This window comes from Enhydra lutris, unplaced genomic scaffold (assembly GCF_002288905.1).
Source record: "Enhydra lutris kenyoni isolate GAN:26980312 unplaced genomic scaffold, ASM228890v2 scaffoldscaffold1, whole genome shotgun sequence".
NCBI lineage: Eukaryota > Metazoa > Chordata > Mammalia > Carnivora > Mustelidae > Enhydra > Enhydra lutris.
In genome coordinates this window covers 50,122,617-50,145,889 of record NW_019154085.1, presented here as the reverse complement: position 1 = coordinate 50,145,889, position 23,273 = coordinate 50,122,617, and the positions used below count along the sequence as shown (strand labels likewise).

Below are 23,273 nucleotides of genomic sequence, written 5' to 3'. Positions count from 1 at the left end.
TTTTAGTCAGCCCAAGATGCATTTTTAATCAAAAGCCTGCCCCTCAAGCTGCAGTTATGATGATGAGCTAACAAGTCTCCTTTACAGAAAGACTGAGCTCCTGGGTCTGTTGTCTCTTGCTATGCCCTGGGGATAGTAGCTACTTAAGAACTCTTTCCCTATTGGTTACAGTCCTGTGGGGCCCACAAGAGTAAGCCCTACCAGCCACTAGAGCTAGATGACATAGAGGTGTCTTCTGGCTGGAGCTGCAAAAATCAGACTCCCAGACAAGGCTATGAGCTCCTTTCTGGGTGACCTTTGTTATAACAGTCTCATGGTACCAGGAACACAAGCGCTCCTGACCTTCACAGCCGAGTGACCAAGAGATGTCCTGTAGGTGGCAGCCACATATATCAGAATGAACAAAATCTTGCCATTTGCACAACTTGAATGGACCTCAAGGGCATTATGCGAAGTGAAATAAGTCAGAGAAAGATAAATATATGACCTTTCTTATTATTTGGAACCTAATACACACACACACACACACACACACACACACACATATGTGTGTGTGTGTACATATGGTGGTTGCCATAGATGGGAAATAGTGGGTGGGAGAAATTTAGTTTATTTAGTTTAAATAAATTCTAAAAAATACTGATCAGAGTCACTTTTCTGGATTCAGAAGGTCTTTGGTAGAACCTGTAAATCTGTTTTAATAAGGACTTTTGGGTTTTTTTCGGATCAGCAAAGTTTGGAAAACACTGTTTTAGTAAAAAGTTTGATGGCAAAAGGAAGGTAGAGTTCTCAATTTTTGAATTGCTTTTGAGTTGTATAGATTCTTGACTTTTATACTTCGTAGTACTAGCAATCAGGAATGTTGTCCCAGGAAACATAAACTGGGAGGTCTGTGAGGGATGGGCTAGATGGGTGATGGGTAGTAAAGAGGGCGCTTGATGTGATGAGCACTGGGTCTTTTACATTAGTGATGAATCACTGAATTCTATTCCAGAAACCTATATATTGCACTCCATGTCAACTAACTATGACTTAAATGTTAAAAGATAAAGAAGCATTAACAATGCATACCTAAGTATGGGGGAAATATAATATGAAGAAAATTATAGAAATGGTATGGGAGAGTTGGGTTTTAGTCCCAGATTTACTTCCACTTTGTTGTGTGACCTTGTATAATTCATATATTCAATACCCCAATTTCCTGAGCTAGAAAATTAGAGTAGATGATTCAGGGTCCTTTTAACCATAAGATTCTATGAGTTTGTTGACTTGCTTTATTTGAAATTTAGCCCAGAAGAAATAGTAAGTTTTTATTTAGTTTATCTCTTTTCTTTCAGAAGTAACAGAAAAAACAGCCCCAAGCAAATGAGCTATATTTTGTTTCAACTCGTGCTTGTATATAATTTATATTTAAAGAAATAGATATACATACCTTCATATGTATATACATATTATTTATCTCCTATATTTTATCTGTTCAACAGGCATTTATATTGATAATTAGAATTTATTTGCTACCCATTTGTACTTCCTAGTTTGCCTCATTGTATGAAACTCCGTCAACATTTATCAAAGGACTACTGTTTTTCACATCTTTTATCCAAGTACAAGGTGAAAAAAGAATGATAGAGCCGAGCCCCTGCATTCCATGGGCCCATATCTGTGAAGAGAAACAAACATGAGTATGATGAATGATCTCATATAGGAATAATCAAGACAGTGAGGACTCTGCTTTCCAGGCAGATAAGAGGAGGAAGAACATTCTAAGCAGAAAGAGCAGTATATGAAAATGGCCATAATGAGTTCTTAGAATTGGAAACAGTTTCAATTAGCAGAAAGGGAGTGTGCAAGAATGTTGAGAAATGAGGCTAGAAACATAGAAGCCAGCTCATGAAGTCCAATATCTTCATATTGGACTTGATGAAAAATCACTGAAGAACTATTTCTGAGCATTAAGGTATGATTAGATCTGAGCTTTAAGAACATCACCTTCTCAGGGACGCCTGGGTGGCTCAGTTGGTTAAGCAGCTGCCTTCGGCTCAGGTCATGATCCCAGCGTCCTGGGATCAAGTCCCGCGTCGGGCTCCTTGCTCGGCAGGGAGCCTGCTTCTACCTCTGCCTCTGCCTGCCATTCTGTCTGCCTGTGCTCACTCTCTCTCCCTCTCTCTCTGACAAATAAATAAATAAAATCTTTTAAAAAAAAAAAAAAAAAAAAACATCACCTTCTCAGACTTGCGAAAGATAAATGAGCCATGCAGAGTGATCCAATGGAGGACCTAGGAAGGTTTTTTAGGAGCATCTTGAGATGATACAGGAGGAAGAGAAGAAATGATACAGGAGGCCAAGCTAGGGCAGTGTCTGTGAGAAAGGAGAAGGTGGATTGGACTTAAAAGCTATCACGAAGTCAGGAGCCCAGAATTCATGACCATTTGTTATGGGAATGAGGGAGAAGTCTAGGATGACTCCTCAAGTTTCTGGCCTGCATGCCTGGGAGAGTGAGGAGTCATTTAGCAAAGTAGACAAAATAGGGAAAAAAACAGATTTGGGCTGGAGATGGACATAATACAGAGAATTCTGCAATGAACATGGTAAGTTCAGAACATTGTTGAAAATTTTGATCTGACTTAGGAGAGTTGATGATTGAGTCATACGAACAGATGAGGTTACCCAAGGAGAATTATAGGGTGAAAGAGGCCAACCCTGACTCCAGCCAGTGGCAGCCTTTGGAGGACAGAACCATAGAAGGAAGCTGAGGAGTGCCTAGAAAGATAGGAGGGCATGTAGGGGAGAGTGCAAGAATGGGAGGCAGAGGAGGACGTTTTTCAGGAATGAAACTGCTGAGAAGTTTCAGTTGCTACAGAGAACAATTCTTGTATCTGGCAGTCGTAAAGTTTTTGGTAGCCTTTGAGAGTGACTTCATTGGCATGGCTGGGTAGAAGCCAAACTGTTGCCTTGAGAAATTAACCAAAAGAGAGGAAAAAAAAGAAATACGTAGTCTGCTTGGCTATGAAAGATAGAAACAAGGTCATTGGTAGAGATTGGAAAAGGCTTAGTGAAGGAAAGGACTGGAATTTATTTGCAGATGAAAGGAGAAGGCTGGAGAAATGAGAAGGTTGAAGATGTCAAGAGGGGGGCGAGAATAGTTGCTGGCACAGGCTCCTAGAACAGGGCAGGTGAGAATAGGACCGAGAATGCAGTAGGAGGCTGGAATCTTGGGCCAGCTACAGAATGTCTCTTATTTTGATACAAGGAAAAAAGAAAAAGAGGGCTTGGAAGGTAAATAAATTATTGGTTTATTGAGCAGAAACCGAGCCTGTTGCAGTGGGGTGGGCCTTGGTTTCTTTATAAAGTAAGCACTAAAGGCATCTCTCAGCAGAGAACATAATGTGTTGATGAAGCAGAAATAATGGTAATGACTATTTTATGTACAGCTGGTGTACAGAGCTGCAGGCAAAAAGCAGAAGTCAATCTTCACCTCAGTTCCCGACACTCCTGATCTTTTAAGAGCCAAGCGAGGGCAGAAGCTTCAGAGTCAGGTGAGACTCATAAACAGAGACTCCTAAACCCCCAGCACTGACATCGCGGGGAGGGTTGTTGCCTGTGGCTGCCCACTCCGGCTCAGTAACAGACTCTCATGCTTGGTTGTCCTTGATGCAGCCTCGTGGCCCTTATTTTCTAGCAGTTTTCTTTGGGGCCATCAGAACTGTGGTTGTGTTGTACATAAACAAGCCATATCATGTCTATTTTTTAAGTTGCGTGTACAACTTTCCTCATTGGATAAATGGTCTGTGGACCAAACTGCTTGATTCGTTCTGTAGGACCTATCTATCATTCATGATAAAAGAAACCACATTTTATGCATGTGGTGGTGGGGTGGCAGGAGTGTTGAGGGCTTTGTCAGAATCCAGTCATTCTTCGATAACATTCTTTACCACATGGTTTTAGATCAGGTGGCACTCAACAGTAAGGGTGTTAGGTAACTAGTGTATGTATCATGTTTCCCAAATGTGATGTGGAACACAGAAAGAAGCAAATGAACAGAAATACAGGAAAAACCAGAACAAGTAGACTTGGCCCTCCCATTGAATAGTTAGAAATGAATGAAAATGACTGAATACTAAATAATAAATGTTTTATGTTTCTAACATCTGATCCCTATTCTCTAATCATTTAGTATCTGTATGTTGAACTTGCCACCAAAGAGAGACCCCATCATCATGCTGGAAACCAGACCAAAGCCTTGAAGCATGCTAAAGATGTAAAGGACCTGGTCAGTGAGGTAAGTTGAGAATTTGGCACCAAGGTGCACTGGGTTAAAGAAAAAAATCTTGGGACACCTGGGTCGCTCACTTGGTTAAACAGCCAGCTCTTGATTTCAGCTCAGACCATGATCTCAGGGTCGTGGGATTGGGTCTCACATCGGGCTCCCCACTCAGCAGGGAATCTGCTTAAAATTCTCTCCGTCCCTCTTCCCCTGCTCCTCCCTGCTCATGCTCTCTGTCTCTTAGAATAAATAAATCATTAAAAAAAAAAAAGGTTCCTTAAAACCTTCCCTTGCTGCCTCTGATCAGAGAGCTAATTTCTGTAATTTGATGCTCAGCAGCATCAAAACACAGAAGATAAAGCTATTATCAGGCCCAATATATCATGGCCCTAGGTTGGATCTATGACGTGACTGTGAATTGGGAGGGATGAAAACACTTAAGTTTGTCTCTTTTCTGCCTTTATTTCTTAGAAAAAGTACAAGATTCAATATGAAAAAATGAAGGACAAGTACACCCCTGTTCCAGACACGCCAATCCTCATCAGAGCCAAGAAAGCTTACTGGAATGCCAGTGATGTATGTGTCCTTTTCTTCTTTCTTCTACTGTGATAGGGACAGGTGAGGTTGTGGTACCTAAGACACAGAAGATATTACAGTCCTCCATAGTTCAAAGACCTGGTCCACAACATGGATCATGAGAACAACAACAGCACTTGAAGCAACAAAAGGCACAAACAGAATCAGGCACAGTAGTGAAGAATACTGCTGTGAGAGTCTAAAAGCCTATTGTTTTTCTTGCTGACCTTCTTAGCAAATAGTGACCCTTTCTTATAATTCTTTGGCGGCATTTGCTAGGGATACTTGACAAATAATTGTTACTTATCCATAAAGTCATGGTCTTAGAGTCAGCCAAACATGGTTCAAATCCCGTTGCTGTCACTTGCCCGCTATATGATTCTATATAATTTAATTTCTCTAAGACTCTGTTTTCTGGTATGTGGAATGAGGATAAGAATTGTGATAATGAAGTTAGACAAAACAAGATAATGTATATAACATTCCTGACATGGTGCCGGGCTCTTAGTTAACATGCAGAGAAAGTTGTTCCCTTTCTTCTCTTGACCACCTCAGTCATGAGAATGACACATTTGTTAGAATTAGGAAGGACAGATTTTCATTCCCCATACCACATGAACAAGGACAAGACTGGCTTTCAATGGTAATGAGATGATCTGTTAATAAAGATATGAAATTAACTTAGGGTAGATAACCAGTTCTTATCAGTTTCATTTCTGAGAGCCCGCCTGCAGGTGCGTTGCACCCATTACCAGAACCAAAATCCCTGGAGGACTGGGCATATGGGGGCTTAAACTCAGCCCAAAGCTCAAGCAACCCCATAACCCCTCAACTTAAGAATATTGCTCTAGGATTTCAGGGCATCTTAAAGTCATTACGGTGATCTCTAAACAGAAATATGAAAGGGCACCGCAAAACTGAAACAGTGTCTCAGTTCCGTAATTTTGTCAGCGGTTTTCATTTGGAGCAGACAGGAGTCTGCTACTTGAATGAGCACTTTGTCCCCTGAAGCTATGAGATATCGTAGATTCCTCCCCTGGTGTATAGTGGCATGAGATCCAACAGCCTGATATAAATGGGCTGAGCACATAGTGCCGGCATCTCCTGACACATCCAAGGTTGTTAGCACGCTCTTCACTAAATGTAAAATGCCCATGGGTGCTGCTCAGGGCTACAGCATACCAACATACTAGGGCACTGTTCTACACTCTTGGGGCCCAGGGACAGATCATTTGGCTTAAAATATAAACTGAGAAACTTGTAAACGACTCTCAAAATCTATCCCCTAGGATATTTGAGTCTTCTTGTGACATCCCCATCTTTGTCACTTCAAGGTTACTGTTGAATATTAATTTGAGCCAAGCCTACTCTGTTACCACCCTCTCTGGGAGTGGTCACCCAATAAAGTTGGCACCTAGGGCTCATGACGCCCCAATGGACAGCCCCACCCCTAGGCCTTTCTCAGACCAGTGCTGATAACTCTAACCTTTAAAATAGTCGGATGTGGGGCACCTGGGTGGTTCAGTGGGTTAAAGCCTCTGCCTTCAGCTCAGGTCATGATCCTAGGGTCCTGGGATCGAGCCCCGCATCCGTCTCTCTGCTCAGCAGGAAGCCTGCTTCTCCCTCTCTCTCTCTGCCTGCCTCTCTGCCTACTTGTGATCTCTGTCAAATAAATAAATAAAATCTTTAAAAAAAAAATAGTCGGATGTAACAAGGGTATATCTGGCATTGAGTTTGGCTTTTCTACACTGGCGATTCCCCCAAAGTAGAGCTAAGCAATTTTATGAGCTTATTCATGTGAAAATGTAAATTAAAATGTCATACAAAAGACACCTTTAATTATGTATTTGTTCAGCTACCCCAAAAGACTTGAGGTTGAAAACAGACTGCTCAGAGAAGAACTCATCTTGTGAAAACGGGGTGAATCTTCTGTGATAGTCTTAGGTTAAGGTCAGAGATGTTATCTCTTGAACTACCACAGAGATCAAGATTATAAAACAAAGTTTCAGGACTGCCTCCTGGAGAAGGCATTTTGATACTAGGAGTTGGAAACTAAATCTTTCTCCTCTTTCCATGTTCATTAGTACATCTTGGGCTCAACAAAGTTGTTTCCTTTTTTCTCCTCCCAATTAGTTTTTTTGTTTGTTTGTTTGTTTTAGATTTAAATAAACTTCTTATTTTAAGTAGTCTTAGATTTACAGAACAGTTGCAATGATAGGACAGACTTCCCATATACCCTATATGCTTTTTCCCCTATTGTTAATACATTACCATGGGACATTTGTCACAATGAGTGAATCCATACTGATGCATCATTATTAGTTAAACTCTATTCAGATTTCACTGGTTTTCTCCTAATGTCCTTCTCTTCCAGGATGTGAAAATGAGCTTTTTAATCTCTCTAAATTTCTTCATGGGAAAACCTAAGAGAAAACTCAAGAGAGTTCAAGCTTAAAAGAACTCAGTTATTTAACATGGTGGTTTTTCACAATCTGTGTGCTTTTTCTCTTTCCAGCTACGCTACAAAGAAACATTTGAAAAGACCAAAGGAAAATACCACACTGTGAAGGATGCTCTGGACATTGTTTATCATCGTAAAGTCACAGATGACATTAGTAAAGTATGTCCCTGCATATTTCTACTTTGTTGGGCTTAATAACCTACTATCTTTTTTTTTTTTTTAAAGTATTCTCCCTTTCTTAAAACTCTCTAGAGAGATGTAGATTTTTTTATATGAAAGCTGGGTAAGACTTTATAGCTGTCTTTGTGTTTTTACCACAGGTAAAATACAAGGAGAACTACATGAGTCAGTTGGGAATCTGGTTGTCCATTCCTGATCGCCCAGATCATTTCCACCACCGGGCAGTCACTGATGCAGTCAGTGATGTGAGTCTCAAAACTTTCTGTTTTTACATATGAATTCATACTCCCATGTGACTTACAAAATCAAACACTGCATAGAAACTGATGAAACACTTGGCCAGATTTCAGATCTTCTGTGTGGATATTTAAATCTTAAAACTCACTGCTACATAACTGAGCTTTAACTTGAGAGAGAGAAAAATATATTAAATTTATAAACTTAATTTTTCTTCTAAATGGATGATATCCTATTACAGGACTGAAAGTGATCTACTTTGTCTAGCAAATAGGCTAGTTTTGATCATTTGGAGAGACCACTTCATGAAAAAATGAAGACACATAACAATGCTCATCTTAGAATTTTCAGCTCTCTGTGAAAATATAGCTACTGAGCTAAAATACTTTCTAGGAAAACATGCCTGTCAAATTTGAATTGTCTTAATTAGTATTAAAAATTAAAATTTCCATATATGACACAACAATATACCATAAAATGAGCAGAAATCAGTATTACTGAGAATTTCTCTTAAGTAATTGTTTCAATACTTTAGTATTCCTTATGCTTCAGCAGTCAGAGCTTCTATTTGTTCTACTTGGATTGATCCTAGCCTACTACTGTTCAGAAATGGGTTCTTAAAATTCTTTGATAATGTCCTTCTCCCAGGTAAAATATAAAGAAGATCTGACCTGGCTTAAGGGCATTGGTTGCTATGCCTTTGACACCCCTGACTTCACTCTGGCTGAAAAGAACAAGACTCTCTACAGCAAGGTATGTCTACTCAAGGATAAGAATCACCTGCATTGGGGCACCTGGGTGGCTCAGTGAGTTAAAGCCTCTGCCTTTGGCTCAGGTCATGATCCCAGGGTCCTGGGATCCAGCCCTGCATTGGGCTCTCTGCTCATCGGGGAGCCTGCTTCCCTTCCTCTCTCTCTGCCTGCCTCTCTGCCTACTTGTGATCTCTGTCTGTCAAATAAATAAATAAAATCTTATAAAAAAAAAAAAAAAGAATCACCTGCATTTAACATATTCCGGTGCCCACAGAGAGAATCAGTGCTGAAGCAGTAGTTTTCTGTATGTCTCTCTCTATCCTAGCTTCTAGACCCTGTAGCTGCAGTACGTACTGAATTGTTCACTCTGCTTAGGAAGTTTCTTAGTACTGATCTCACTGACTATAGTCATTATTTATTTATATCATTTATTTGAATTTAATGAAAAGCCATCTTAGTATAACTTCTCATGGCTCTTCCAGAATTTCCTTCCTATTACTGTGTCTCTGTATGACTTACTTTGTTAGAGTTGCTATGCTAACAAATACAAAGTGGGATGATTTTAATCCACAAAACTGATGTGGGACTTGAGGCAAATAACTTTGTTTTTATGGCCTCTTTTTCCTATTTCCTATTTACAAAATAAAGCACTTGGGTTAGCTTCCTTTGGGTTCTAAAATAGGAGTCAACAATTTTTTTTTAAAAGTGCCAGATAGTAAATATTTTAAACTTTGTGGACAACATTCATTCTGTCACATAGTATTTGTTACAGTCCCCTAAAATTGTTAAAAAACATTCATAGTTCATAGGGTCATTTCAAAAAAGATGGTAGTTTAGATGTTAGCTCACCTCTGGTTTAAAGTTTTATGATTATCTAATTAATTACTGGAAAATTATTTCGAACTAATGGATTAAAAGTGCTTTCGAGTTCACATAGAATAAAATAATAACCCTTATATAGAAACAAAGAAGGAACTGATTTATGTTTTTGCCTAATGTGGCAGATAGATTGAGTTGACATCTGTTCAATAAAGGGTGTGTTGGGAGGCTAATTTTTAGGTATCCATCTGGGTATACGTTTCATTGCCTTAGGAGGCAAAGTGTTCAATAATTACTTGTTAGCCTCCATGAATAAATCATCTCAGTTGTATGATAGGATAAATGATATGTCTCATTCTTAAGGTAATCACAGCCTGCTATAAGTAACCATGTTCTTTTTTCTCTAGTATAAGTACAAAGAGGTATTTGAAAGGACGAAGTCAGATTTCAAGTATGTTGCAGATTGTCCAATCAATAAGCATTTCAAGTATGCAACTCAGTTGATGAATGAGGTACGTATGACTTGATCCATTTAAGCCTATTCAGTTCCCTTAAGAAGTCTATAGAGTTATTTGATTAAAACCCAATACATAAAATAACGGGAAGGTCAATTTAAATGTTGATTCAAGATAAAGATTTGGAAAGACTCTTATAATGTCATCATCTGATGGGCTCTACCGAAAGCAGAGTGAAGAGACTGTCCAGTGAATAAGTGAAAGGGACTGTCCAGAGTGGTGTGAGGGCCCCACCGCCATCATTGCCTCTGTTTGCACCAGCATAGGGCAGCACAGCTTTTTGGGGGACAAGAAGGAGGTCAAGGATTTTGTTGACTATCAGCCAAACTCCCTTAAACATTATATTGTCTAGAGTTGGGAGACTCCAAGGCTCAAGGTTAATTTGGCATCCCTTACCAGGGCACAGAAATGGCGGTGGTTGGAAGATCCACCCCTAAGGGGATAGTTGTGATTTTTGCAGTCGGATATATTGCCACTGTTACTCATACATTGGTGCAGAGAAGTATCCATTTGCACCCAAAATATTCCTTTATAGTCTACCTAGTCTTTCCTGGAACTGCTGTTGCCATAATTTAAATTCAGCTTAAAATGGCAGAAATGAGTAAGCTACAAATTAACTTACATTTGGATGGTTTTATATTTAATTTACTCTCTTTGGATTTTCTATGGATTTATGGAAATCAAAAAACAGTGTTAGAAAATAAGTAAAATGTATCTAAAAATGAAAATGTGGCCAGTGGTATACTTATTTCAATATGTGAATTTTTTGTTGTTTTTGTTTTTTTTTTTTTTTAAGATTTTATTTATCTATTTGAGAGAGAGACAGTGAGAGAGAGCATGAGCAAGGAGAAGGTCAGAGGGAGAAGCAGACTCCCCATGGAGCTGGGAGCCCGATGTGGGACTCGATCCCGGGACTCCAGGATCATGACCTGAGCCGAAGGCAGTCGTCCAACCAACTGAGCCACCCAGGCGTCCCTGTTTTTGTTATTTTTAACAACAAGGATTTAGTTCATTTTCAGTAGATGTCCACACAGGATGACTGAAGAATTATTGTCAGAAGCTTCCTAGGAATACAGTCTTGATAAATTTTGTTACTGTTTTATAATTTGCGAAGGATTTCCAGGGTCTCTGATATAATCAAATTTACTACCATAAGATTAGTAGAATTTGCCCACGAATATACTTTCTGATTCTCACAACCTTAGACAGTAAACCTATAGCTCATTAGTACCTTATTTAAGATGCCATAAAACCTAACATTGCTTATGGCCCCGTATTTAAAGATGGGAGATGTTTAAGCACAAGGTTGTCCAATTTTGGTGTCATCAAATCAGATCTATCCTAGTCCTAGCCTTCTCCAGGTGATCTTCAATCGACTCTCTTTACCTCCATGTTATTACTATTCTGGATGCTTTGGAAGCCCATCTCTAGAAATGACCTGTTTCTGGCTCTCTGGAGTGTTTATCTTGGGACATTTCTGTGTAACCTTGAAGTTGTACTCTTGCCATAATTTGATATGATGTTTGAGCAGAAAAAATACAGAGCTGATTATGAGCAGCGGAAAGATAAATACCACCTGGTAGTCGATGAGCCTAGACATCTGCTGGCTAAGATCGCAGGCGACCAGATCAGTCAGGTACTGTGATGCGGCTGGCTGGACAGCGCAGGCAGGACTGTGCTCCAGATTTCTCATGAGATGTCGTGCCGTCTGCTGCAAGGATGTCATAGGTTCTGCCTATGATATTGGGATGTCCCGTTTCAAAGTATCTGTCTAGCCACCCAAAGAGCCCATGAGCTCTTTGAGTGTGCCAGTCCATACTCTGTGTCCTCACATGTGCTGTGGTGAAGATAAACAGAAAAGTTGGTCCTCTCACCCTTTATTCTCCTGGAGGATCTACTTGTAAACTGCAAATTGAGTTGTAGAAGTGAAAACAAAGACACAAATTAATGGAAGGAAGGAGGACAGAACTCCTTAAACTGCATTTTTCTACTCCAGTGACGTCTTCTGTCCTGTAAGGCGGTGTTGGTGGGACTAGTTCTGTTATTCCCCTTTGGGGAGGATGACAGATTCTCCGCTGCAAGTATTGCAGTCATTCTGCTTGGTACTGCCCTGTAGTTAGTGTCTTCACCCACATGTATATTTGAGTACATGAAGTGTCTGTGCCTACATCTCTTCACTCAGAAGTGATTGGGATATAGAGCCCTCTTCTCTCCTGTCTTCATAAGTCTCTTCTATGCTTCACTGCTCTTTGCATGAACAGAGAAAATATAAATCTAGTGCCAAGATGCTTCTGAAACAAGGATGTAATGAAATTCTACGTCCAGATATGTTGACTGCCCTCTACAACACACACATGTGGAGCCAGGTAATGTCTGATATGATGTGAAGAAGTGACTGAGAAGCCTTGGGGGCATTGACGTTACGCTTTCCTTGATTCCCTTCCCGGCTCCCTGCCCAGACTGGTTTCCTGCTGCATAAGTATTCATTCCTTACAAATGACCTCTGCCTGTGGCCACGTGTGACTGCGTGGCAGCCACATCCATATATCATCTAGTGCCTCCCAGTAAGAGTAACTGAGGCTGTTTTAGACTCTATTTCCAAACTGGTATAACACTGATTTCAATTTTTTTAGTATTTGCCCCAAAGAAATGGATTCCTTAGGGATTGAGGATATAAGTAGATTCAGTGGCATCTAAAATATCTGAATAATGTTTTCATTTAATATCCGTTGTTCAGTGATCACTGCAAGTGTACCATTTGGGAACGATGAGGGTCGTGGTGCAGTTCCTTGAGTATTGTACATATTTATGGCCCCTCTTGAGCTTGATGCTAATTTTCTAGGTTATTTCCAGCATATCTGTCCTCATACACACTTGTTGGCAGTGTAGCTGGTAACATTGTCTTCCTGCAAGGTCAGTTGAAGCTCTTGCCACCACTTTTGCATCATGGAGGAAGGTACCTTTGAAGCAGAAAAAATAAATAAATAAAATAAAACCCAGATAATTGCTTAACTTCCAGATATTGATAAAATGCCATTGTTCCCACATGAAAAAAAAAAGAGCTTTTAATCAGTCTTTTGCATTAGAAACTCATTTTATCACTTTAGTTTGACACCAGGTCAACATGTGAAATGAGGGAGATGAGGTCTCCATAAGAACATCTTGTTTGCCTGAACTTGTTCCTTTGTTCTGATGTGATCATTAGATAGTCATGCATGACATTTTGTTGCGCTTTCTGTATCTGTACCGCTTTAAATGGCTTGTGTGCATGGGAAACACTCGTGACTTGGAAATTACAAAAAGTGAATGTCTTTTTAAAAATCATAAATACTTTAAACCATATATACTCATTTTTTAATTTTATATCTGTTTCATCTTTGACATGGATATATACCTTAAGATATCATACATATTTGATGCAGCGTATTTTAAGTGAATCATTATCTATCAGAGTCCAGAGAGCAAGGATCCAGTCATGGCTCCAGGATTCATTCTAGATGTGTCCCTTAGTTCATATTTTTTAACCTCATTGGGCCTGGGCTTCTAATGTATAAAAGTATGGAAAATATCATTTATTATTATGATTATTTGCCCACTCCATTACACTATTGCTATCAAATACAGTTTTATATTAAACATTTCTGTTAAGATTAAAAGAGAAAGTATGACCCCGTGGCTTATCTAATAATCCTATTTGCTGTGGGACTCTTTTGAGGAAAATTACCCTTGTTAAAGCCCTCTATTCTGCTTCAAGTTAACTTGTTCTTCTCTTCTGCAATTTAGATCAAGTACAGAAAAGATTATGAAAAATCAAAGGACAAGTTTACCGCAATCGTGGATACTCCAGAACACCTGCGTACCACAAAAGTCAACAAACAAATTAGTGATGTAAGTGCAAGAAACGCTGGATGGATTCTCAGACTCGGGGAGTGTTTGCAGATGTGGAGGGACATTTTTGATTGTCACAATGTCTGGAAGATTCTACTGCTGTTTAGTGGGAGGGAGGCAGGGATGTTAAATGTCCTGCTCTGCTCACAACTCTTCTTTTACAATAAAGAGTTATTCCAACTGAATTGGCAAACACGCCAATTTAGAGGCAGTGGAGCCTTAACAGAAAGCAGGAAAGTGCCTGTTGATTTTATGGAATTCTCTTTCCTTTAGGTACACTCAAAAAGCACACAAAACACTTTGCATGCATATTTTTATGCTACATTATATTGTAAACTGAGATGCACAATATTGTCTCCTTCTGCTTTTAATTCTCCTTCAGATACTTTATAAGTTGGAATACAACAAGGCCAAGCCAAGAGGCTACACGACAATCCACGACACACCCATGTTGCTGCACGTCCGAAAGGTCAAAGATGAAGTCAGTGATGTAAGTACCAGAATGTTCGCAGCCCCTCTCATCTTGGGCTCTTTCTAACGTGACATAATGAACCCTGGTCCAGTAATTTATTCCTGCGCAGCAGTCAGCCAGTGGCTTTAAACCAAAATCATCCTTTTTTTTGCTGGTGATTCTAGGAACTGACTGGGCACAGCTGAGTGGATCCTCTCTGCCATGTGCCATAAAAAATGTTAAATACATCCAGTGCACTGTTTATGAAGGCAGGAATTATAAAGTATTTTTAAAATATTTTTTCACTTTTTTATGTTAAAATAAGTTTCGGCACTTCAAACATGAACATCACTTGTTCATAAACCTCTATTTGAACCTTTCTCTGGAGCAGCCCATTCCCTCTCCCTGTAGAAAAATGAAGCATTTCTGTATCTGTTCCTCCAAACTTTCTGCTTTTAACAATAACCAGAGATATTGATGAAAAATATGGACTTCGAGACCTTTCGAGGAAAGTGCATGGTAGCATTTTTTCTTCACAACAGACTTAGTCGGCCTTATGAAACATTGTGTATTATAGTGATGGTTTTAATTTCTTGCCTTTTAATGCTTGGTAGGCCACTGTAAAAATTAACCTTGTCTCACTATGTTTCCTCCCCAGCTGAAATACAAAGAAGTTTACCAAAGAAATAAGTCCAACTGCACCATTGTGCCAGACTCTGTTCATATCAAAGCAGCCAAGGATGCCTACAAAGTCAACACCAACGTAAGTTCCAGAAACTTTCCCAAGGCTAATGGGGGATTTCGCTTCTGCAGGACACATGACCTCCTTTTACATCTTTTCAGGTGATTTAGCTCTAATGAGTCTGGATCAAGAGTTAGCCCCAGCAGCATGACTACTGGTGCTGGAATCTAAATGCTGCTTTCGCTTCTCGCAGAGGAGAGTGGGGAAGAGCCAAGGTGGCCAAACCTGTGCCACAGTGTTACACCCACTCAGCCTCTCTGCCAGGTGGCTGAGAAATAGGAGATTTAATTCTGGAACGAAGGTTGCATGTGGGAAAGTGTCTCGTCATCTTTCATTCCCTCTACCCTCTATATCTTCGTCTTGTCCTGATTTAGAACCTGATTCTTCTGGAAAACACACACACACATGCATATGCACATGCAAACAAGCACATTTTAGTCAGTTGAGGCTGTCAGAAGTTAGCCTATGTCTTTCTCCTGCTCACCTTAAAGCCTCAACCACAGCGATATTTTGTGCATTTTGAGGAGTATTAACTTTTAAAATATATATAAATTTCTTACATAATGAAACCATTATAACCCAGTGAACGCCCCTAGTGTCAGAGAGAACATATATTAATCAGGGTCCGCAAATACCTTAGGGGTGGGCAGGTCGCTTGCAGGTGTCCCGAGGATGGATTGAGGGCTGGATCGGTAGCAGGATGGGTGTGTGAAAAAGCAAACACATTATAATGTACGATGTAGAGTCGAGGTAGTGGGTATACAGGTATTCTCTAGGATTCTTGCAGCTCTGTTGTAGGTTTGAAAAATTTGACAATAACTGGAGAAAACTCAGGGTATCATAAAGCAAACCTCATGAAAAGCTCCTCAAAAGCATGCAGAGTTGATGATGTGCAAAATATACCTTGACAGAACAATGAAGAGTAAGGAAAGAAATGTGCCTGCTGTTGAGGGCTCTTCCCAGGACACAGATTAAGCTCTGTGTGCTCCTGTGCCTCAGATTTGGCCCCAGGCAGCCATGTGGCCAGCTCAGGGAAGGTCTAGCAAGTGTGGGAGCCTCTCTGGAGCCAGTCTCTGGCGGTTTGAATCCCAGCTCTGTCATTCACGAGCTGCCTCCCCTTGGGCAGTTTAACCCGCTGGTTGGTTCCTCAGCTGTCAATTTCGTGCAGCCGTTGCAACCATTAAATGAGGAGTAGTTAGGAAGCACTGAGAAAAGTGCCTGGCATGAAATGAATACTCTAAATTTAATCATTTAAAAAAGATCAAGCCTGAGTTTAGCTAGATGTTGAAAGTCCTTGACTCTGAAGATGATAAAGCTACACCAACAGTGAAAGGAATTGTAGAATTATTTTACCTGGAGGCCTTTAAAATTTTTAGCCCCTATTTTGAGACAAAATGGTCCCACGAAACGACCTCTTCTGTGGCTGACTAGTGGCATAAATTGTCCAGAAATATTAACTGGGGCTCTCGCTTGCATAAAGAACCATGATTTTTTGTATGTTGAGATGCACAACGTGTCCCTCCAGGCCACGTGCAGTTATGAATTCAGCCCATGGAACGAAATGACCTATTTTTGTCTTGTTACAAACAGCTGGACTACAAGAAGCAGTATGAAGCCAACAAAGCCTACTGGAGGTGGACCCCTGATCGACCAGACTTCATCCAGGCAGCCAAGTCGTCCCTACAGCAGAGCGATGTGAGAAGGGACGGTCGGTCGGGCTCTCTGACACACCTGAGACAGAAGCATGAATAATCACTCATAATAACCGCTGCTGTGGGTGTCAGCCTAGCACACTTGACATCCCAGAAGGATGGGGGGTGATGTGAGGAGGGGAAGGCAAGCGCAGGAAGCAGACCTGTGGTCGCCCACAGCTGGGCACAGGCACTAGGGTGTAGAGTCCTGAGTGAGGCTGGGGAGGAACTGGGGGTGAGCGGGTGGGAAGGACTTGGTCCTAGCCACAGGGCTGGAGACGGGGAGCCCAGCATGCAGTGAGGGGCCAGGAAGCCTCTGCCGCCTTTTTGGTAGCAAGTCTTCCTAGCACCCTTTAAAGGAGAATTACAGATTACAGTAAATGCCAACTTCTTCCTTTGCCTTTCTTCTGTTTCAGGTTGAGTATAAGCTGGACCGAGAGTTCCTCAAAGGTTGCAAGCTTTCTGTCACTGATGATAAAGACATGGTGCTGGCCCTGAGGAATTCTTTAATAGAAAGTGATGTAAGTATCCAGTGCCTCCCATGACACCTAACCCACTTCAGTGGCACAGTCCCCAGACACACCAAGGAAGGACAGAGGAGGCTGCTGGTGTAGGAGCTCAGGCGCAGGTCCTGAAATACGACCCTGTCCCCAGTGAGCGTGCCAGTGACATGGCAGAGCAGGGTGACAGGCAGGGGAAGCTTTAAAATCCAGGTGACCATCCTCAATGTATACTGCACTGCGAGATCGTTCACACATCGAGAATTGGGAGCTGACGTTCTGGCTGGATTCTATGAGGTAGCATTTGGTTTTGAGTGATCGTATTCTTTCTTTGTTTCTTCATCTGTAAAGGAGAAGTAATAATTCCTCCCAGGATTCAGGAGCAGGTCAAATGACATATGCAAAAGTCCTTTGAACTAAGACTAGGGGTATAAAGATTCATCATGAGATCCATTTTGATCATCATTAAAGCCTCAACTTGGAAGAGAGAAAGTCTTTTTGTATAGTTCCCAAGATTTCCAAACATCAGATCTTTTATTGAGTTTAGTGTCCTTACTGTGTCAGTGATTCTGTTTTCCCAGCTCTATCGAGTGACTCAGGGACTGAGTAAATATATACCAGATACCCAGAGGAGCTAGATCTATATTTTTTGCACCCCTGCAGCTGAAATACAAAGAGAAACATGTCAAGGAAAGAGGAACCTGCCATGCTGTGCCTGACACTCCTCAGATCCTCCTGGCAAAGACTGTCAGCAATCTGGTGTCTGAGGTAACCTTCCAGCAACATATGCTCTGCTTCCCTCTTGGGCTAATGCCCCAGGCACACACTCTAACAGGCTCTCTGTGGATTCCCTCAGAACAAGTACAAGGACTACGTCAAGAAGCACCTGGCCCAGGGCTCGTACACAACACTGCCAGAGACCAGGGACACCATCCATGTCAAGGAAGTGACCAAGAATGTCAGTGACGTAAGTGACCAGCCCCAGGACTCTTGGCTGCAGCAACACCACTTTACCTTAGAATCCAGGGAAATCTGGGGCGAGCTGCCTTTTTGCGTCTAAGTGCCTTCCTGTACATCGCTTCACCCTTACCGTCATCAATGCCTATGTGTGAATTTTCAATTCTGCTTTAAAGGAGGACTCCATATTTATTACGTTTCCTATTATGGCAACTATGGCAAATGGACATTTTGCCACAGGACCTGTTATCTGCAATATAAGATGTTAGTAACCTAGCGTTAATAAAAGGAGGAAGCGTTGCTGATTGAGAATGGCCGCTCCGATCATTAAACTGCTGAACATTTTAGAGAAGTAAAATCACTACTTCATAATTAAGTAATCCCTGCCCACTTTGTCCTTATCAATAATGCTTTCATAATCTTGCTATTATATTTTTATGAGCCTTTATGGTTTCATATGTTTTCTAAAGCTAGAAATGGGAAATGAAAGAGTTTAATTTGCTTGTAGTCAGTTCTCCCAAGATTGCCTTGTGTTTCAAGTGTTGGGCTCCAGGACAGACAGGACAAGGAAGAGCTAGCGTATGGATCAGAGATCCAGGTTCCAGACTGATGCCCGGATGGGGAGCCGTGGATTTTCATGGAGATCTCACAGCTCTTCAAGTAAACCAGTTATTTTCCCAGATTCCTCTGCTCACATGAGTAATTCTGGCTCTATTTAGACAAATTACAAAAAGAAGTTCGTCAAGGAGAAAGGGAAATCCAACTACTCCGTCATGCTGGAGCCCCCGGACGTGAAGCATGCTATGGAGGTGGCCAAGAAGCAGAGCAATGTAAGCTCCCCTGTCCACGCCCTCCACGGTCCTGCTGAGCCAGTGGATCCCAACTTGGCGCCTAGCGGGCTGGTTCCATTGAGTGGTATTCCTAATTTCCCTCTCTGGTAGTTTAGAAAATACGGTGGTTTAAAAAATTGGTTTGGTTTTAATAAAAGGGTTGTTTGTGCTTGATGAGGACTTTTTCAAAGATAGCGTATCTTCCACATGAGTAAACATTCCTTTCTCTCCAAATAAAGGTCGCATACAAAAAAGATGCCAAGGAAAACCTGCATTACACCACGGTGGCTGATCGGCCAGACATCAAGAAGGCCACACAGGCAGCCAAACAGGCCAGTGAGGTACGTGTGTGGTGAAAATGGACCTGCTCCCCAGAGGTCACGGCCACCGAGTATGACAAGGCACCCACCTCTTAGAATGTATTGCCCATCTCGGTTTTCTTTGATTCAGGTGGAGTACAGAGCCAAGCACCGCAAGGAAGGCAGCCATGGGTTAAGCATGCTTGGTCGCCCAGACATTGAAATGGCCAAGAAGGCAGCCAGGCTGAGCAGCCAGGTAATCCAGATGGGTGTGTGGCAGCTCTCACGTGAAAAACCTTGCAGGAAGACGGGATTCCCAGCATGGAAGTGCAGAAGTAGCAACAAGAGAGATCCTGGGTCTTGGAGAGCACTGCTGAGCTTTGAAAAATTAGATTGTAAAAGTCTAGCAAAGACCTTTGTCTCTTGTTTCTCTCTGAGATCTTCAGGCCTTTCTCATTCTCCACTTTCCCACTTATGGGTGTGTGTCTAGATATTTGAGTGCTTAACAGTCTTCAGGAAGAGAAATATCAGCTTGTGAGGTCCTACTGGCACCTCTCCTCAGGTAGTGAGATTGTATCCCAAGGGTGGCATTCACACTTGAGTCACCTGTGGGAATTTAACAGGCAAGTGTCATGAAATTAAAAACTTCTAGAACCCAACCGGATGCAGTCACTTTTATTCTGCCATTCAGCATCCATATATTACATGACTGGGCTAAGAACTAAGGGGGTGAACGGATGTCCTCAACCTTATGTCCATAGATAAATAAATACACTTTGGAGTGAAAAGTAATCGAGGTATATCCAGGGTGCTGAGGGGAAATGCCTCATTCTGTTGAGTTTTCCTGTAAATCATCATCTTCAGCTATTTTACATAGGCATGACAGCTCTCTTCCTTTCATTCAATTAAATCACATTTATTGAGCAAGTCTACTCCATCATCTTCTATCAAGCAAGTCTACTCTATCTTCCTACTCCAAGCAGCATGTTCCGGGGAGGGGGGTGTGCACAGAAGTAAATCTTTCAAGAAAGTTCTATAGCATTCCACACGTTTCAACACAAAATCAACAGAAAAGAGTGTAACTTGGTCAGTCCCCTGACTGAGGTTAGGAAAGTAGATGAGCAAAAGGAAAAGAGATGTCAGCTTGCTGATGTCAGTCCTATATCCCTGATGAGTGCATTAGTTTTCTTCAAATGCCTCATCACGGCAGCATCATAAGATGCAGCCTGTGCCTCTGTCCTCTCCTTCGGCCTTTGAGGTATTCTACGCAAGTATCAAGTATCAGCCAGGCGTCAAAGTCAGGATAGGGGAGGCCCCACACTGGGAAGCCCATGTGGGGCTGGGGTCACACCGAGAAGTTACAGTCCCTGAGACAAGCCTTCCAGAGAAAGTAAACCTTCCACATCTGAGGTTTGATGTAGGATTAGAAATGTAAGCCTCTCAATTTTCAGAAACAGCAAAGTCTTCAAAATTTCAACATCAAATCTTTTCTTTGTTTTTACCTTGATGATGGCATGACCTTGGAAAATTTTAAAAAATATATTAAAATTTGGAGTGGCTGTTGGTAGAGTAAGCTGGTATTTATGCTTATTTTTTAAATTAAAGTTAGCCCTTTGCATATTCTTTTTTGTATCCTAAAGCTATACTTAATCTTATTTTTATCATTATGGCAAAACATCTCACTTCCTTCTTCTAGATCAAAATCGTATTGAAGGGCTTTCTCCCACACGCTCTGTTCTTTTTTACTCAGAAATTATGCCATTTTTTTGCCGCATTTTAAGAAATCAAAATGATATAGCCAAAGTACTACTTTAAAATTATAATAAATTCTCCTAATTTAACAGATTCCTTATGTCTCACTGTTCTGGATTATTTACAACCCCTCTTTAAACTCCTTACAGGTGACCTAAAATGCCTTTGGTTTCACTGGCTACTAGGGTCAGAAGGCTCCAAATCATTAGATCACTGAATGTAGCCTGAAGCCTTTACCCTTATTCCTCTTACTTTCGTTTTGCACTAAAAAGAGGTGATTTGTGATGTAATGAGCACTGGAGGTAATATGCAACTGATAAATTATTGGACACTACATTAAGATGTACTATAGGTTGGCTAATTGAATTTAAATAAAAAAATAAATTAGCTGTTGGTTGATAAAATAAAAAAAGATGATTATCTTTCCTACTTCTGGATAATATAAAAATGAGCAAGGCGAATACCATAGCGCTCATTCTTACCCTTGACTCTCTGTTGCCCCAACATAACTATTGGTTGTGCTCTTTTTTACTCTTAAAAGCATCCTAGTGTGGATAGTAAGTTATATGATCCCTTTATGTATAACATATTCTTTGTATTTGTATTTCCTCCATTTCTTAGTTTTCGAATTAATTGATGTTCAGAAATAATCTGGAGTTTCGCATTTGCTATTAGGTTAAATACCGAGAAAATTTCAACAAAGAGAAGGGCAAAACACCGAAATTCAATCCAAAAGACAGCCAGCTCTACAAAGTCATGAAAGATGCTAACAATCTCGCAAGTGAGGTATGTTTTTTTTTTAATTGTGGCAAAATATATAACATGAAATTTGTCATTTTAACTCTTTTTAAACGTATGATTGAGTGCTCTCAGAGCACTCAGAAGAGCGCTCTTGATCTCGGCGTTGTAAGTTCAAGCCCCACGGGTGTAGAGATCAGTAAATAAATAAAATGTACAGTTCAGTGGCATTGATTACATTCACAGTGTTGTCCAACAGCCACCATTATTTCCATCGCCCCAAACAGAAACTGTACAACCATTAAGCTAGAACTCCATTCCTCTCTCCCCCCATCCTCTCGTAACCTCTATAATCTATTTTCTGTCTCAATGAATTTGTCTACTAGAGAATCTTCTCTAAGTGGGACCATACAGTAATTGTCCTTTGTTGTCTGCCTTACTTCACTTTGCATCATGTTTCAAGGTTCATCCTTGTCATAGCACTTGTCAGAATTGCATTTCTTCTTGTGACTAAATCATATCCCATTGTGTATATACACATTTTACTTCTCCATTCATCTGTTTATGGACACTTGAGCCACTTTCCACTTTGTAGTTACTGCAAGCGAGGTGTGTGCATTTTTATCACCAGCTCCAGAATTTATTTCAGGATGGGACCTCTTCCATGGCTTCCATCGGTACTGTCTGCCAGTTCCTATTTATGTGATTTTATTCTTCCCCCCTCACATGCAGGTTAAATATAAGGCCGACCTGAAGAAACTTCACAAGCCTGTGACTGATATGAAGGAATCTCTGATAATGAATCATGTGCTGAATACCAGCCACCTTGCCAGTTCTGTAAGCTCAGTCATTTGCTGTAGAAACGGCATGTTTCACCCATTTGCAGCTGAACTCCTTTGCTGAGCTCACATACATCTCCTTCTCTGCTCCCGGGACACCAGATTTACGAGAAAGCTCTTTCATGTGAAGGCATCCTTCCAAGTTATGGCATTAGTCTACCAACTCTTCCACGGATTGTGACACCTCTCAGAATGTGAAAAAGCTTTTGTTCTTAGAATATTTAATCTTTTTATTTTCCAATTGACTAAGCCCTTCCCTCCTTCGAAGGACATAGAATCGTGGTTTGGAATAATTTTTTTCACTTTTGACTTTTCACACCTCCTTTGCATATGCCATATAACCTAAGGACTGGCCATCCGGTATTAACCGGGCAGTTCTGGACATGGCTCTTCCTCCTCTGACACATTTGTGTAACCCCCCCACTTAGCGTTTGCTGCTCTTAGTGTGGTCTTGACAGTGCTGCTGTGTAAATGTCTAACCTAAAGAGGAAAAACCGAAATGCTGAGCAGCTTTTCCAATGCATGTGCCTTTGTGCCTTCTTCCCCTCAGTACCAGTACAAGAAGAACTATGAGAAGAGTAAAGGCCACTACCACACGATACCTGATAATCTGGAGCAGCTTCATCTCAAGGAGGCCACAGAGTTGCAGAGCATAGTAAGTCAGTCCAGACTGTTTCTTGATGTGCGTTCAGCTACAGTGTCAAAAATGTTCATAAATGCCCCCTCAGAATGGTAGTAATAATTTTAGTAACGATTGCTGGAGGAAAATATCCAGGGATATA

General features: G+C 41.0%; 1 protein-coding gene across 1 annotated transcript in view; it reads left to right on the top strand.

Moving 5' to 3' along the window:
* The window catches only part of LOC111149725 (nebulin), a 201,455-nt gene that overhangs the window by 149,119 nt on the left and 29,063 nt on the right, over nucleotides 1–23,273 (top strand). Inside the window, exons 99-119 of the mRNA XM_022507000.1 lie at nucleotides 3,432–3,536; nucleotides 4,175–4,279; nucleotides 4,736–4,840; nucleotides 7,356–7,460; nucleotides 7,622–7,726; nucleotides 8,367–8,471; nucleotides 9,697–9,801; nucleotides 11,336–11,440; nucleotides 13,588–13,692; nucleotides 14,075–14,182; nucleotides 14,802–14,906; nucleotides 16,476–16,580; nucleotides 16,993–17,097; nucleotides 17,740–17,844; nucleotides 17,933–18,043; nucleotides 18,753–18,863; nucleotides 19,103–19,204; nucleotides 19,314–19,418; nucleotides 21,590–21,700; nucleotides 22,385–22,489; nucleotides 23,042–23,146. Coding sequence (XP_022362708.1) covers nucleotides 3,432–3,536; nucleotides 4,175–4,279; nucleotides 4,736–4,840; nucleotides 7,356–7,460; nucleotides 7,622–7,726; nucleotides 8,367–8,471; nucleotides 9,697–9,801; nucleotides 11,336–11,440; nucleotides 13,588–13,692; nucleotides 14,075–14,182; nucleotides 14,802–14,906; nucleotides 16,476–16,580; nucleotides 16,993–17,097; nucleotides 17,740–17,844; nucleotides 17,933–18,043; nucleotides 18,753–18,863; nucleotides 19,103–19,204; nucleotides 19,314–19,418; nucleotides 21,590–21,700; nucleotides 22,385–22,489; nucleotides 23,042–23,146 — 2,223 coding nt within the window. The remainder of the gene's footprint in view (nucleotides 1–3,431; nucleotides 3,537–4,174; nucleotides 4,280–4,735; nucleotides 4,841–7,355; nucleotides 7,461–7,621; nucleotides 7,727–8,366; nucleotides 8,472–9,696; nucleotides 9,802–11,335; nucleotides 11,441–13,587; nucleotides 13,693–14,074; nucleotides 14,183–14,801; nucleotides 14,907–16,475; nucleotides 16,581–16,992; nucleotides 17,098–17,739; nucleotides 17,845–17,932; nucleotides 18,044–18,752; nucleotides 18,864–19,102; nucleotides 19,205–19,313; nucleotides 19,419–21,589; nucleotides 21,701–22,384; nucleotides 22,490–23,041; nucleotides 23,147–23,273) is intronic.